The sequence below is a fragment of the Microcaecilia unicolor genome, chromosome 8 (assembly GCF_901765095.1).
Source record: "Microcaecilia unicolor chromosome 8, aMicUni1.1, whole genome shotgun sequence".
NCBI classification, from domain to species: domain Eukaryota; kingdom Metazoa; phylum Chordata; class Amphibia; order Gymnophiona; family Siphonopidae; genus Microcaecilia; species Microcaecilia unicolor.
The window spans coordinates 241,336,814-241,352,179 of NC_044038.1; the positions used below are offsets into that span (position 1 = coordinate 241,336,814).

Genomic DNA, 15,366 nt, shown 5'->3' on the forward strand with positions numbered 1-15,366 from the left:
AAGAAAATTATCAGGTATGATACATAATTTTACCTTCCATATCATCATGCTGATCAATCCATAGACTGGTGGGATGTACCGAAGCAGTACTCACCCAGGGCGGGACATAGAAATCCCTGACCGCAACACTGAAGCTCCAAACCGGGCCTCCGCCCGAGCAGCCACAGTCAAGCGGTAATGCCTGGAGAAGGTATGGGCCGATGCCCAAGTTGCTGCCTTGCAAATCTCTTCCAAGGAGACGGACCCGGCCTCTGCCATCGAGGCCGCCTGAGCTCTAGTGGAGTGAGCCTTCAGCTGGATAGGCGGCACCTACCCCGCGGCCACATAAGCCGCTGCAATGGCTTCCTTGACCCATCTTGCCACTGTAGGCTTAGCAGCCTGCAGACCCTTACGAGGACCTGCAAACAGGACAAACAGATGATCCGACTTCCGGAAATCATTGGTCACTTCCAAGTATCTGATGATGACTCGTCTCACATCCAGATATTTGAGAGCAGAGTATTCCTCTGGGTAGTCCTCCCTACGAAAGGAAGGGAGACAGAGCTGCTAAATGCTAATTCACATGGAAGCGAGAAACAATCTTGGGTAGGAAGGAAAGCACTGTGCGAATAGTCACTCCTGCCTCAGTGAACTGCAGAAAAGGCTCGCAACATGAGAGCGCCTGGAGCTCGGAAACTCTTCTGGCTGAAGTGATAGCCACCAAAAAGACTGCTTTCAACGTCAGGTCTTTCAGAGATGCCCTCGACAAGGGTTCAAAAGGCGGCTTCTGCAAGGCTCTTAGCACCAGGTTGAGATTCCATGCAGGCACCACTGAGCGCAGAGGAGGGCGCAGGTGATTAACTCCCTTGAGAAAACGTACCACATCTGGCTGCGAAGCCAGGGAAGCACCCTTCAAACGGCCCCTGAAGCAAGCCAGAGCCACTACCTGGACTTTAAGGGAACTGAGCGACAGGCCTTTCTCCAGACCTTCTTGCAGGAACGCCAACACTGAAGAAATTGGAGCAGTGAAGGGAGAAAGTGAGCCTGCTTCACACCACGCTGCAAAGGTACGCCAAACCCTGGCATAAGCAGTAGAAGTAGAACGCTTCCTCGCTCTCAGCATAGTGGCGATGACCTTGTCTGAGAAGCCCTTCTTTCTCAGACGCTGCCGCTCAATAGCCAGGCCGTAAGACCAAAGGGGGAGGGATCCTCCATCACCACGGGACCCTGATGCAACAGGCCCTGCTCCACTGGCAGCCGCAGAGGAACGTCCACTGAGAGCCTGATCAAGTCCGCATACCAGGGACGTTTGGGCCAGTCCGGACCCACCAGGATTATCCGCCCCGGATGCTTTGCCACCCGGTCTAGCACCCTGCCCAACATGGGCCAGGGCGGGAACACATAGAGAAGCTCCTGTGTCGGCCACTGTTGGAGAAGAGCATCTACTCCCAGGGATTGAGGGTCCCATCCTCTGCTGAAAAAGCGCGGCACTTGGCAATTGGCCGATGATGCCCTCAGATCTAGGCTCGGCTGGCCCCAGCGCTTCGTGATGTCCAAGAACGCCTGAGCAGATAGCTGCCACTCCCTGGGATCCAAGGTATGGCGACTGAGAAAGTCCGCCTTGACATTCATGATTCCGGCAATGTGGGCCGCTGACAGCTGTTCCCGGTTCGCTTCCGCCCACTGGCATAGATTCATGGCCTCCTTGGCTAGAGGGGCGCTCTTGGTACCTCCCTGGCGGTTGACATAGGCCACAGCCGTGGCATTGTCCGACAGGACCCGTACTGGCTTCAACGCCAGTACCGGGATGAACTCCAAAAGCGCCAACCGAATGGCTCTGAGTTCCAGGAGGCTGATAGACCACTTTGCCTCTGCAGGAGACCAGAGCCCCTGCGCTGTCCTTCCCAAGCAGTGGGCTCCCCAGCCCGACAAAGAGGCGTCTGTCGTGACGACAATCCACTCCGGGGTCACCAGAGGCATTCCTGCAGACAACTTGTCTGTCTGCAGCCACCAGCTCAGCGCCTTGCGCACTGCTGGGTCCAAGGGAAGGCGCACAGCATAATCCTCAGACACCGGAGTCCAGCGCTGCAGCAGAGAGTGTTGTAGTGGTCTCATATGAGCCCTGGCCCAGGGCACTACTTCCATCGTGGCCGTCATAGAGCCCAACAGCTGCACATAGTCCCAAGCCCGAAAAGGAGAGGCTACTAGGAACTGGTCCACCTGAGCCTGAAGTTTGACAATCCGATTGGGTGTCGAATCGAACTCCCAGATACTCCAGGGACTGAGTCGGGCGCAGCTGGCTCTTCTCCCAGTTGATGATCCATCCCAAGGAGCTCAAAAGAGCAATCACCCGGTCCACAGCTTTGCCGCACTCTGCATAAGAGGGGGCTCGGATCAACCAGTCGTCCAGATAAGAATGGACTTGTACTCCTTCCTTTCGCAGGAAGGCCGCGATGACCACCATTACTTTGGAGAAGGTCCGCGGAGCAGTAGCCAACCCGAACGGGAGGGCTCTGAACTGGAAGTGTCGGCCCAGGACTGCAAAACGCAGAAAGCGTTGATGAGGAGGCCAGATGGGAATATGCAAGTACGCTTCCTTGATGTCCAAGGATGCCAGGAACTCCCCTGCCTTCACTGCCGCTATAACAGAGCGGAGAGTCTCCATGCAAAAGTGCCGAACTTTCAAGGCCCGATTGACCCCTTTGAGGTCGAGTATAGGCCGTACAGAACCTCCTTTCTTTGGTACCACAAAGTAAATGGAGTAACGTCCCTTGCCAAGCTGATTTTCTGGCACCGGAACGACCGCACCCAGGCGGATCAGATTGTCCAAGGTCTGCTGCACTGCCACAGCTTTGACCGGAGACTTGCAGGGAGAGAGTACAAACCCGTCTCTTAAGGGTCGGCAGAACTCTAACTTATAGCCGTCTCTGATGACTTCCAGCACCCAAGCGTCTGAAGTGACTCTGGTCCACTTGCCCAGAAACGAGGACAGGCGTCCTCCAATCTGCACTGGGCCATGGACCAGGACCCCGTCATTGGGTACGAGACCCTGGGGGAGGACCGGAGGGCGCACTGCCGGGACGGCGGTCTCTGCGAAAGGAATGCTGCTTGGGGGAGAAGTTCCTCTTGAAGGAAGAGGGGGCAGAGGAGCCCGATTTGCCCGGGCGGTACCGACGGGCTTCCTGAAACCGTCCTCTGGAGATACCGGGGCGAGCACTGGCCCGAGCCCTGACCTCTGGTAACCTCTTGCCCTTAGACGTGCCGAGATCGGTCACGATTTTGTCCAGCTCGACCCCAAAGAGCAGCTTGCCTTTAAAAGGCAACTTAGCCAGGCGGGACTTAGAGGCGTGGTCCGCAGACCAATGTTTCAGCCAAAGCCAGCGCCGCGCAGAGACTGTCTGAGCCATACCTTTAGCCGAGGCTCTCAAGACATCATACAGTAAGTCTGCCAAATAAGCCAAGCCCGATTCCAGGGCCGGCCAATCAGCCCTCAAGGAAGGATCCGAGGGGGAAGCCCGCTGCACCATCGTCAGGCACGCCCTGGCCACATAGGAGCCGCAAACTGAGGCCTGTAAACTTAAGGCAGCCGCCTCGAAGGACGACCTTAAAGCCGCTTCCAATCTTCTGTCTTGGGCGTCCTTTAGGGCCGTGCCACCTTCCACCGGCAACGCCGTTTTCTTAGTCACCGCAGTGATTAAAGAATCCACGGTAGGCCAAATAAAGGCCTCACGTTCACTTTCAGGCAAAGGATAGAGGCGGGACATAGCCCTAGCCACTTTGAGGCTCGCTTCCGGGACATCCCATTGAGCCGAAATTAAGGTGTGCATGGCATCATGCACGTGGAAGGTTCTAGGCGGGCGCTTCGTCCCCAGCATAATGGCAGAGCCAACAGGGGCTGAGGGAGAGACGTCCTCTGGCGAGGAAATCTTCAAAATGCTCATGGCCTGCAGTAACAGGTTGGGCAAATCCTCTGAGCGAAAGATCCGCGCTGCAGAGGGGTCATCCGCTCCATCCGAGCGGGAATCCGTCTCCTCCAAGAAATCCCCAAAGGACCGCTGGGAGAACTCAGATACGCTGCCCTCATCTACATCAGAGGAAACAGCGTCCTCTAAGGCCTGGGAATCCACCTGAGGGCGTTTACTTCCGGGGGCCTCAACCCCGTTATCGAACAAGGGAGAAGGGGCAGCGTTTTGCATAAGGAAGGCCTGATGCAGCAGCAAAATAAACTCGGGGGAGAAACCCCCCAGACTGTGTATTTCAGCGGCCTGGGCCACAGCCCTAGACGCACCCTCAACCGGCGCTCGCAAGAGCGGGGGAGCAACATGCTGCACATCCAAGATGGCGTCCGGCGCGACACTCCGCGAAGGAGCCGCGCGGGAAGAACGGTGCTTAACTTTAGCCGCTTTTTTGCCGTCGCCCAAATCAAGGGCGGCCATGGCATGAACGTCTCCCAGCACAAGGGCGGCCCAAGAAGAAGCCGTCCGAGCAGAGTGGCCGGCCAAGATGGTGGAGGCGAGCAGCGGGGGATGGGCGTTTATGGCGGGAAAAACCGCCGCGCCGGAGGAAGACCCGGGACACTGACCGGCCTCCAAACTGACACTCAACAAGGGCGAATCAGACTTTAAAACCCCCGCATCCCCGCTAGGAGCGCACACGCGGTCCGGGGAGCGATTCTTCGCGCCCTCGCCCTCCGACGCCATAGGCCACGTGGAGATCAATCGGGGAACCCCCTGCCCGCTATAAAAAGGTAAAAATTACCTGCTTCTCGCTCCGAGCTGTAACGACCTGGTGTCCCAGTGAGTAGCTGCAATAAACGTTTAAATAAACGTCGAAATAAACGCCCTTAAAGACGTGCAAAAATTTTTTTTTTTTTTTTTAAACGGAGCCAGCGGGAGGGGGGAGAAAGGAGGGACCTGGCGCCACCAGGTTTGCACTTGCTCAAGAAGAGCCCTCAACCCCAGGTACTCAACAAAACCTAAAGATTAGGCTTGGAGACCTAGCCAGAGCTGCTGCTGTGTGTGACCACCACCTGCTGAGATAGAGAACATACTGAGGAGTTTCCAGCAGCACATGACCACATATAGGGAGGCAAAAGGATTGCTCTCTATCTCCACCTGCTGGTAGATGGACACAACCCACCAGTCTATGGATTGATCAGCATGATGATATGGAATCTTGTTTTATTACTGTGTATTTCACACCTCGGTTTTTATGCCTGTGTTTTATACACTTTTTTTTTTAACCTGTAAACTGCTTTTCTGCCAGCACTATAGGCCTTAGCGGTTATCAAGTCTGTGTAATAAATAAGTCACCAAATCTCCCAGTGAATAATGTTCTTCTCTGAACCGCCCCTGCTCGATTTCCCTGTTTTTATTTATTTATAGCATTTGTATCCCACCTTTTTGCAGGCTCAATGTGGCTTACAATTCATCGTGGATGCTGAACATAGAAAAGAATTTACATTTGGTTTTACAACAGGTACTGGTGCATGGTGGAGAGATACATGGTAATGGAAGTAGAAAAGAATAGACATATGTGTTAGCAGAGGTTTTGTGTGTATGATGGTGAGATACTTGATAGTGTTAAAGTTATGGGCATTAGGTACATGATAGTGAGAGCAAAAGGCATTAGAGAACGTTCCTGGATCTCTTAAAGAATGTAGTGTTCACAGATCAGTCTTTCCGGAGGGAATGGTGGCAAAGCTAAACCGGCTGTAATAACAATGGAAGTACTTTGGACTGCAATCCAGGGCATAAATACAACTCTCCAACAGATTTCAAGCTCCCTTCGAGGAGAGGTGACTGAAATAAAACAGATTCAAGCCCAGAATGTTGTGAAGATCGAAGAGCAGACTTCTAAGATTGAAGCTTTAGAACAAGAGGTAAAATCAGTAAAAGATTCGATTGTTGTGTTAATTAAAGATAGTAACTACCAAAAACGAAAAATTGAACATTTGGAAAATCAGGCTAGGAGGAACTGCTTACGTTTGTTAAATTTTCCTAAGTCTCCAATTATCCCAGCACTGGAAATGCTAAAAAAGTATTTCAGAGAAGTGCTGGGTATACCACCTGAAGCATTTCCACCAATTACAAGAGTTTTATATATTACTGGAACTAAGAGAAAACTTGATCCACCACAACCAGATTTAAATCTTACAGATTTTCTTGAAAACTCTATGGAAGTTATATCTGAAAGGACTACAATGTTAGTAACGTTTGCTTTAGAACACGATCGGAATAATATATTAAGAGTGTATTTTCGTCACTTGAATGTTTCTTTCCTAGGTTCAAAAATTCAGATGTTTCCAGATTTTTCACGTGACACTCAAAAGCGGAGAAAAGAGTTCTTGGCTTTAAAACCAAGAATTCTTGGTCTAGGGGGGCTTTTTCTCCTTAAATTTCCTTGTAGGTGTATTATTTCCTTGAATGCCACCAATTATATATTTTTCACTCCTGGGAAGTTGTTGGAATTTATAACTAGTAAAGAATAAGTTGGATTAACATCAGATTGCATAGAGATTGCATGCACTACTCGATTGTATATTCCTGTAAACCTTCTACTCCTAGATTAAGATTTTTGTTTATTAATGTATATTTCCTAGTACTTGGATCATTTATTGTGGACAAATAATTGAAAGTATTATTTCCTTATGTTTATTTTGTATGTACAAAGTTTAGTAATATTTGCTTAATTTCCATATATTTATGTTATTGCATAAATGTAAAATGAAAATTTATAAATAAAGCAAAAAAAAAAAAAAAAGAATGTAGTGTTACGCGTGTTTCCATTCAACTAGGAGGATGGCTCTAAGCATACGTCCACTACAATGCATGCTCCCACTCTTAAGCATGGATGTGGTTTTGCCATTTGCCACTCCAGTTGCTGCTGCTTGTTCTCTCTCTTTCAGTGGGTTCCCCTAGCCCGATAAACAAAAACAGGCTCAATGCGGCTTACATGGGGCAATGGAGGGTTAAGTGACTTGCCCAGAGTCACAAGGAGCTGCCTGTGCCTGAAGTGGGAATCCAACTCAGTTCCTCAGGACCAAAGTCCACCACCCTAATCACTAGGCCACTCCTCCGCTTGAATACAAGATGTAAACTGCCTCAATTATAACATGCATAGTCCTATCATTCAATAAGAGGTCAGATCTAATTTTTACAATGTTGGTGTAAAAGAAATCAGCCAATACCTGATCAGAAGGCTGTTAAAGCAACATCTCTTTTCCACCAGATAAAGGAGTAGGACAACTTACGTACCAAGGAAAAAAGATGCAAGGGTGAACTCAAAACCTGTTCAGCATGATACATGTACAGTGCTTTGAGTGAATTCCTTCAAAAAGGCATTAAATAAAAATAATTCTCTTTGCTGGAGCAATTTCAGACTTATAATTGGAAACATATAACACAAGTAGCCTTCATTTCTAAGTCCTCAGATCTAAACCAAGCCCACTCCAAACACCTACATTCCCTTTTCTTAATATGCAATTTCTCTTTGTACCATGGAACAGGTTTCCTAAATCTTATGGTTTTCTAAGGTACAGCTAACTGTAGTTTGGCAATTAGAAAACATCTTTACAGGGTCTACTTCTTCAAAGTCTGAATGATTAGTAACATCAGTCCAGAAAGCGGAAGTACTAATTTTACCTAACAGTTTTGGTATGTTTAAGCATCTGAACCCTGGTCAGATAAACATTAAATAAAAAAACAACTCAATTTATAATGATCTGACCAGGGGACAGACTGCCAAGCATTAGAAGATACCAAACACTGAGATGTGTAAACTACAATATCCAACCAATGACCTTTTTTATGTATAGATTGAGTGTACATAACATTAAAATGACAAAACTCTAAAAAAAAACCAAAAAAAACAAACCCAAATACTTTTCTATCATCATAACCACAGGAGTCATCCAAATGGAGATTAAAATCCCCCAGTAATAAAATTCTACAAAACCTTGTAACATAATACAAACGTTTCCATAAATATATCTTGAATCACTAATGGTCAGCCCAAAGTGCAGGTTGGGGGAGGGAAGACTGTATGTTAAACATAGCTCATGGAAGTATTTCAACCGTCTATCCCACAGAATTGCCACTGGGCCTTTTTTATTGGGGGGGGGGGGGGGAAGAGACAATATCTTTTGAACTCCCAGTCTGTTCTGGCCCATTTTCAAATATGATGTATCTTTTCATTCTTTTTTTTTTTTTTTTTTTCCTTTCTCCAGGCCACATTTAGTCAAATTCTATTACATTTCTAGGTTATGCATAATTTCTTTCCAATACTCCAATCAGTTGGAAAGAACAACAAAGGTAAATCCTTCTCCCACCCAGAAATCTGAAGTTTTTGGTTACTAAAATGTATAATTTTGCAGTGCTAGAATTTAACCCAAAATTTTGCTTTCAGTTTTATCATTCTTAAGTATTCACAAAAGGACAATTTTAAACAACCATTTATGGTAATACTACATCAACAAAGAAACAATTAAAAAACATACTAAAAAAACAAGGTGCTCTGCTTCATTGACGATACACATTCAATGTTGCATTTTCATGATATTTGTTCATATGTTACTTGTTTTGCTTGTTACGATTACACAGTATTATATCAATACATCAGTGATTCTCAGTTCAGTCCTTGGCGAATGCCCAGCCAGTTAGGTTTTCAAGGTATCCACATCAAATATACATGAGACAGAATGAGAAGCAATACAAGCAAATCTATCTCATGCCTATTCATTGGTAAATAACCAAAAAAAAACCATCTGGCTAAGTCCTAAGAACTGGATTGAGAACCACTGCAATACACTGTACTGCAAAGCATGACAGGTGAGGTGCCTCTTTCTTTATAAAGGAAAAAAAGATGGTCGATATGAAAACTTCTTAATTATTTAAAACAGCCTTCACAACACAAGACTGTTTATTCTCCCTTACTCTTTGTAAGTCACTCAAAGATCCATCAGAAGCAACTTCCAGTACTTCTCATGTTTATATGTCTGAAGTACTGTAACAAATCTCTACGGTTAAGGGAAATGCAGTTCACATCAAAAGGTATTGCAAAGTAATTCCTAGCTGAAATCTTTTCTCAGACTGCAACTTTTAACTGCGGCATTTGTCTTCCACCAGTCATTGAAGTAGTTAATGAAAGTATCTGCTCTCTTGTTCAACTGAGCATTGATTACTAGGCCAAAAAGATTGGCACATTCAAAAGTTATTTTAAAATTGGTTATATGAATCTTTGGTTACATTTCTGTAGACATAATTCAATGAAAGAAGCAGTCCCATTGCAATATGCGATTTCCCAAAGGAGTCCTTGGTAAACCTGATTGCTGGTGTAGGAACAAATTGGTTACAGAAGAATAAAGAACATTCTGCCATGTGTGTGAAAAGAAAGATTTGCTTCTCTCTCACTTAAAAATAGATTTTTCTAATATAAAGCATTAGTTCTGAAAGAGTTTGGATCTGGATTTGCGGAGTTCTCTGGCATTTTTTGAGTGCTGGCTCTTCTCCTCCTTCTCCTCACAGTCCATCCAACTGGCTTTCATTGGTGTTAGTTCTGGTGCCACTATGTCACCATCCTGATAATAATTGTGGAAAAGATCGAAAAGAAAAGATATTACAAACAAAATCCAAGTTAGCATGAGATACTAGCCTTGTCCTGGGTTACTAAGAATGACTTGATTCTTATTTCTTTAGTTTATTTGAATGTTGAAAATCAAGGAAGTATACAAAAAACACAGCACGGATAGAAGCAGAGCATCCCAATTCCTGCAAATTCAATGATAATTACATACCATACTTTCATAACACATTATTTAACTTTTTTCAGGACTGCACTAACAGTCATGTCAAATAACTTGGCTTGACATAAGACACTATAGTTATGATCACGAGTATCAAAATTATTTAATATATTGAAAGGTTAATATGTCCCAGGAAGACTCTGGGGAAGGAAGGTGGGCAAGCGGTATGGATGGAGGGAATTTAAGTGATAATATAGTTTAGTTTAAGGCAATAACAGAAAGTGGGCAGAGTATCAGCTGTCAAAACTCTTAGTACCTAGCAGTTCAAACAATGAGTCCATTTTTCTATGTATAAGACAGATAGTGGGCTAACAGCATTAATATGCTTCATCTACTGCAGGGTCCACTACATAGACTACGTTAACTGTTAGTAAATGACCCCCTTAATAAAGGAGAATAAAAGGCACAAACACAGTGTAAGGTCCAACAACCTGGCACAGAAATATATAAATACACAAAAACAGGAAAGCATAGCTAGATTGTTAAGAATTGTTCTGCTGATCCACCTTAAAAAGTTTCACATGTGAATAAAATAATATCAAACAAAATAATTCTACAGCAGTATATCCTCAATAACACATACAAATAGGGTTTAAACCTATAGGCTTACAAAACTCAACCTACTAAGCTTTAATCAGTGTTTGCAAAGTCTCAGAGCTCTAGGTAATGAATTCTAATTTGGGGGGGCATAAAGAGAAAACTAAGTTACTTACCTGTAGCATGTGTTTTCCATGAATAGCAGAACACAAATCCTCACAGTATGCATTACAAAAGTTCACAGGTATTTCATGCATATTCATTGTGGATATCCTGAAAACCAGACAAGCTGGGTATGTCCTGAGGACTAGGTTGAGACGCCCTGATTAAAAAGTCTGATAAAGTATCTGCACATATACAGCTTATGTAATTGGAGGCATGATCTAATTTTGTCCAATCCACAGATCAAGCCTAATCTCTTTTGTCTCTAGTTTTACCAAAGAATATTCCCTTTTTGGTTGATGACTTGATCCATCACAACACAAACAAAATATGACTTTAGTCAATCTCATGTGTTTGGTATGTTGTTAATATTTAACATATTACCTTTCAAATAACCTACAGCAAGGTACAAAGAAAAGATAAAAAATAAACAGAGAGACCCAAAACAAAGACAATGACATAGTAATAATCCCTTGTTTACTGGTTAACATATAATAAAAGTTACTATCCATCTAGCAATACAAGTACCACAAAAGAGGGAAGGATAGAATATCCCAATTACTTTAATAAAAACAAAACCATCAATCACATTCTTCAAGAACAAACGAACCTGCTGGCAGTTCTGATTTGTGCTTCTGTCAAAATATAAAAATAAGATCGAGCTTAACTGATACTGATAACCACCACCAGGAAAATGGCTGTTACGTACCTGCGGTTTTGTGAAGTCCCTTGCTATACACCACTGCACAAAATATTTCTTGGCAACCTCCACACTCTTTTCATCCGTTTTCTTGCAATAGACCCGAATAAACTGCTCTGCAAATTTCTCAGGCAGCAGTTGTGAAACCTTTGAGAAAAACAGGAGAAAAATACTAGAACTATGATTATGAAATAAAGTCTCTCACTTTTTTTAAAAAATGAAACAAATACACTAACCTACAAAGAAATGTAGCCAACCAACAACATTATGGCCGTATCCCATACAGCTTATTCTTCTGAAGTTGTGCACTGGGAAATGGGGACCATGGCTTTTCTGACCAAGAATCTCAGTTATAGTATCCGACAGCATTCAAGTTCCAGACATCAGTGAGTTACAGTAAATGTTGCAACACTGAAAATTTTTCTTTCCGATCTGCTCTTTTTTTGGCAAGTATATACTTTATACATTTCAACATCAACCTCAAACCATATCTGTGACTTTTACAACTTATCCAAATTGAGGGCAACAATCCCAATTAATTTATCCTCCCTTCCCCTCCCCTCTAAATAGCACCAGCATAAGTGATCTTTGCTCTTATATCCCTCATGCCTCTTTTATAACTGTCACTCATCCCTCTCCCCCCCCAAAGGGAACCAGACACAAATATCCATCCATATTTGCTCTCTCAGTTTCTCTTTTCTACAAAATTGTTTTCCTTTATTTCTATTTAACCTACCAAGGCATTCACTACAAGGCTACAGGGAACAGGGACTGGACATAGTCTTCCCAAACCAAAAGAAAAAAAACTTCTTAGGGATTTAAGAAAAGTCTTTTGTTTCCAGTTGTTTCATACACTCATAGTAACATACATAGTAACATAGTAGATGACAGCAGAAAAAGACCTGCACGGTCCATCTAGTCTGCCCAACAAGATAAGCTCATATGTGCTACTTCTTGTGTATACCTTACCTTGATTTGTATCTGCCATTTTCAGGACACAGACCGTAGAAGTCTTGCCCAGAACTAGCCCCACCACCCAAACACTCTATGTACACTCCATGTAGCTTCTCTATAACCAGGTGGTGGATCATTTTGCACTCAACACTAAAGGATACATCCCCTCCCCAAGCTTGCTTTCTGTACAAATAACTTAACTTCTTTTCACTGCATTCAAGAGTGCCTCGATTTTTGTCTAATAATAATCCCAATAGGACTTAGCTTAATTGCTTGTCCTGTGATCTTCCCCAACACAGCCATGACTCTGACATTATGAGCCTTGGCATGACCCTCTGGAGTCAGCCTGACCTGGGCATAAGTGAAGGAGATGCAATCTGCTAGCCAATCAGAAGTCGTACGCTTGCTACTGGTTACCCCCATCCTGTTTGGGTCACAAAATACAAAAAGCTGGGTGGACTGTCCACTCCAGAAAGAAGGCTAAGGCTCACTTGCAATCCAAGGTATGCAGTACACATTCGCCAGGATGGGCATGTGATTTTGGGAAAAATGTTGGCAGAACGATTGACTGGTTAAGGTGGAACTCCGTACTACCTTAGGAAAGAGGTGAAACGGGGTAGTTTATGACAAACCCTAGAATTCCAACATCCAAATAGTTAGGGCATTAACTGTCGCTCCCTCCTGCGATGTGCTGTTGACCAGCCAGTCATCCAAATAGGAAAGCACTTACTCCCAGTCTGAGCAAATACACTGCAACTACCGCTAGATACTTGATGAATGCCTTGGGAGCTGACAGGAGGCCAAATGTCAGAACCCAATACTGGTGTTTCCCTATTCAGAATCTGAGATACTTCCTGTGATTGGGAAGTATCGAAATGTGGTATAGGCATCCTTTTAAGTCCAAAGGGTGTAGCTAATCTTTTACTGAATCATGGGGAGAAGGGTGCCCAGGGAAATAATCCTGAACTTTTCTTTGACCAGGAATTTGTTCAGGGCCCTTAGGTCTAGGAAGGGATGAAATCCTCTCATTTTGCAAGGGAATACCTGGAATAAAATCCCTTCCCTTCTTCCCCTGGTGGCACAGATTTGACTGCATTGGCCTGTAGAAGGGTGGAGATTTCCTCTACAAGTTCCTGCTTGTGTGGAGAGCTGATGAACAATGCTCTCGGTTGAAAATCTGGTGGTCTTTAGATGCCAATGAAGGGTGTAACAGAGACAGACTATTTGAAGAGACCATTGGTTAGAGGATACAAGGGGCAACCTGTGTTGGAAAAAAATTCAGCCTCCCCCTACCAGTAGGCTGTTCAGGACAATTACTTTGAGTGCGGCTATGCTCTCCTGAAGCCAGTCAAAGTTTGCCCTTTGTTTTGACTGGGGAAAAAGCTGGGATTTCTGAGGTTGGGACTGGCAAGGTCAAGAAAGCTGGGTCTGGGGTTCTGGGCAGAACCAAGAAAGCGGTGGAAACTTACGCCTTTGAGAGCAGTAGGGTTACCATCTAGGCCCATTCGAAAACCTCCTAGACGAAAAGGCTGCAGCTGGAGGTTGCTGAGACAGGGTCTGGATGGTATCAATGTTTCTTTATGAGGCCTGCTTTCTTCTCCACCTTACACACTAGTATCTCCACCAAAGAGGGGGAGCGCTCCTCCAAGTGCTGGTAGTTCTTGGGTACTAGTGATGCCGATGCCCTAGAGCTCCTGGCACCATGCATAGAAGAGGACCCGATGCTTATGCTTCTTGGGCTTTCACCGAAGTTCAGCATCGCAGTACTTCAGTGCCAACCCGTATGTGCCCCCGGTGTCGATGTTGAGAGAGGTGCAGACCTCGATACTGGTGCACTCCCAGCGGTAGTCAAAATCTTAGCAGCCATCGAGGTTGATGCTTCTGGTACCAATGTCAATGGCTCAGCCTTTGAAGAGCCAAAAAGTATCTCTAGCTGGACCTGCCACACTCTCTGTATCCTCAACTGCATTTGACAACAGAGAGAACAAGAGTTAGGCTCATGGTCAGGCCCAAGGCACCTGATACATCAAGTTTGGGTCCATCACAAAAATCACCTGATAACACTGGACGCACCTTTTGAAGCCACTGGAGGTCTTAGACATCAAGAAAAGAATCGCAGCCAAATTAAACTCCTCAACTATCAACTGTAAAAAGAGGCAGCATTCAAATTGAGGTCAGTGCTCCAGCCTAAACAGGCCTAGCAAATCGCAAAAAAGAAAGGAAACTTGAAGAACCAAAAACTAAAAGGGTAACAGAATAAAACAGAGGGAGGAATAAATTACGAAAGCAACAAAAATCCCACATGGGAAGGCACTGAGAATCAGAGGAAAAAGCGCAGAGAGGAGAACACGATGATGCGTCCTTCCTGCTCCGCGGAAAAGCGAAGACAGAGGGACCTGCATTAATCTTGCTAGTCAGCGTTGGCACCGGGCTCTGTCAGATGACGTCACCCAGCTGTGAGAATACAACTGGCCTGCTTGTCCTCCGAGAAGATGCATCTTTTTATGCTGGCTTTTAATAATCTTGGTTAATGCTTTTGTCAGACCTATAATCTTATGGTAGCTCATACACCTTCCATTACTGTTCAAATGGAGTGTGATTTAATTATTCTTTTAAATTAGTGTAGCATTCTTAGTAGAAATGCTTTATTATGAAGGTTTGATATTAAATGTGCATCATTTAAATTCCTGTTCCTCACTCACGGTATCCTCTTTGCTTGCCTTACTACTACTACTACTACTATACTTGACATTTCTAAAGCGCTACTAGGGTTACGCAGCACTGTACAATTTAACATAGAAGGACAGTCCCTGCTCAAAGGAGCTTACAATCAAAAGGACAAATGTACAGTCAGTCAAATAGGGGCAGTCTAGATTTCCTGAAAGGTATAAAGGTTAGGTGCCGAAAGCAACATTGAAGAGGTGGGCCTTGAGCAAAGATTTGAAGATGGGTAGGGAGGGGGCTTGGCGTAAGGGCTCAGGAAGTTTATTCCAAGTATAGGGTGAGGCGAGGCAGAATAAGCGGAGCCTGGAGTTGGCGGTGGTGGAGAAGGGTACTGAGAGGAGGGATTTGTCCTGTGAGCGGAGGTTACGGGCGGGAACGTAAGGGCAAATGAGGGTAGAGAGGTAATGAGGGGCTGCGGACTGAGTACATTTGTAGGTAAGAAGGAGAAGCTTGAACTGTATGCGGTATCTGATCGGAAGCCAGTGAAGTGACCTGAGAAGAGGGGTGA

General features: G+C 44.9%; 1 protein-coding gene across 1 annotated transcript in view; it reads right to left on the reverse strand.

Moving 5' to 3' along the window:
* Positions 1 to 8,413: 8,413 nt before the first annotated feature.
* SAMHD1 (SAM and HD domain containing deoxynucleoside triphosphate triphosphohydrolase 1) overlaps positions 8,414 to 15,366 on the reverse strand; it is an 88,566-nt gene continuing 81,613 nt past the window's right edge. The window contains exons 15-16 of the mRNA XM_030211626.1: positions 11,190 to 11,327; positions 8,414 to 9,556 (exon numbers count right to left, since the gene is read on the reverse strand). Coding sequence (XP_030067486.1) covers positions 9,419 to 9,556; positions 11,190 to 11,327 — 276 coding nt within the window. The 3' untranslated portion in view covers positions 8,414 to 9,418. The remainder of the gene's footprint in view (positions 9,557 to 11,189; positions 11,328 to 15,366) is intronic.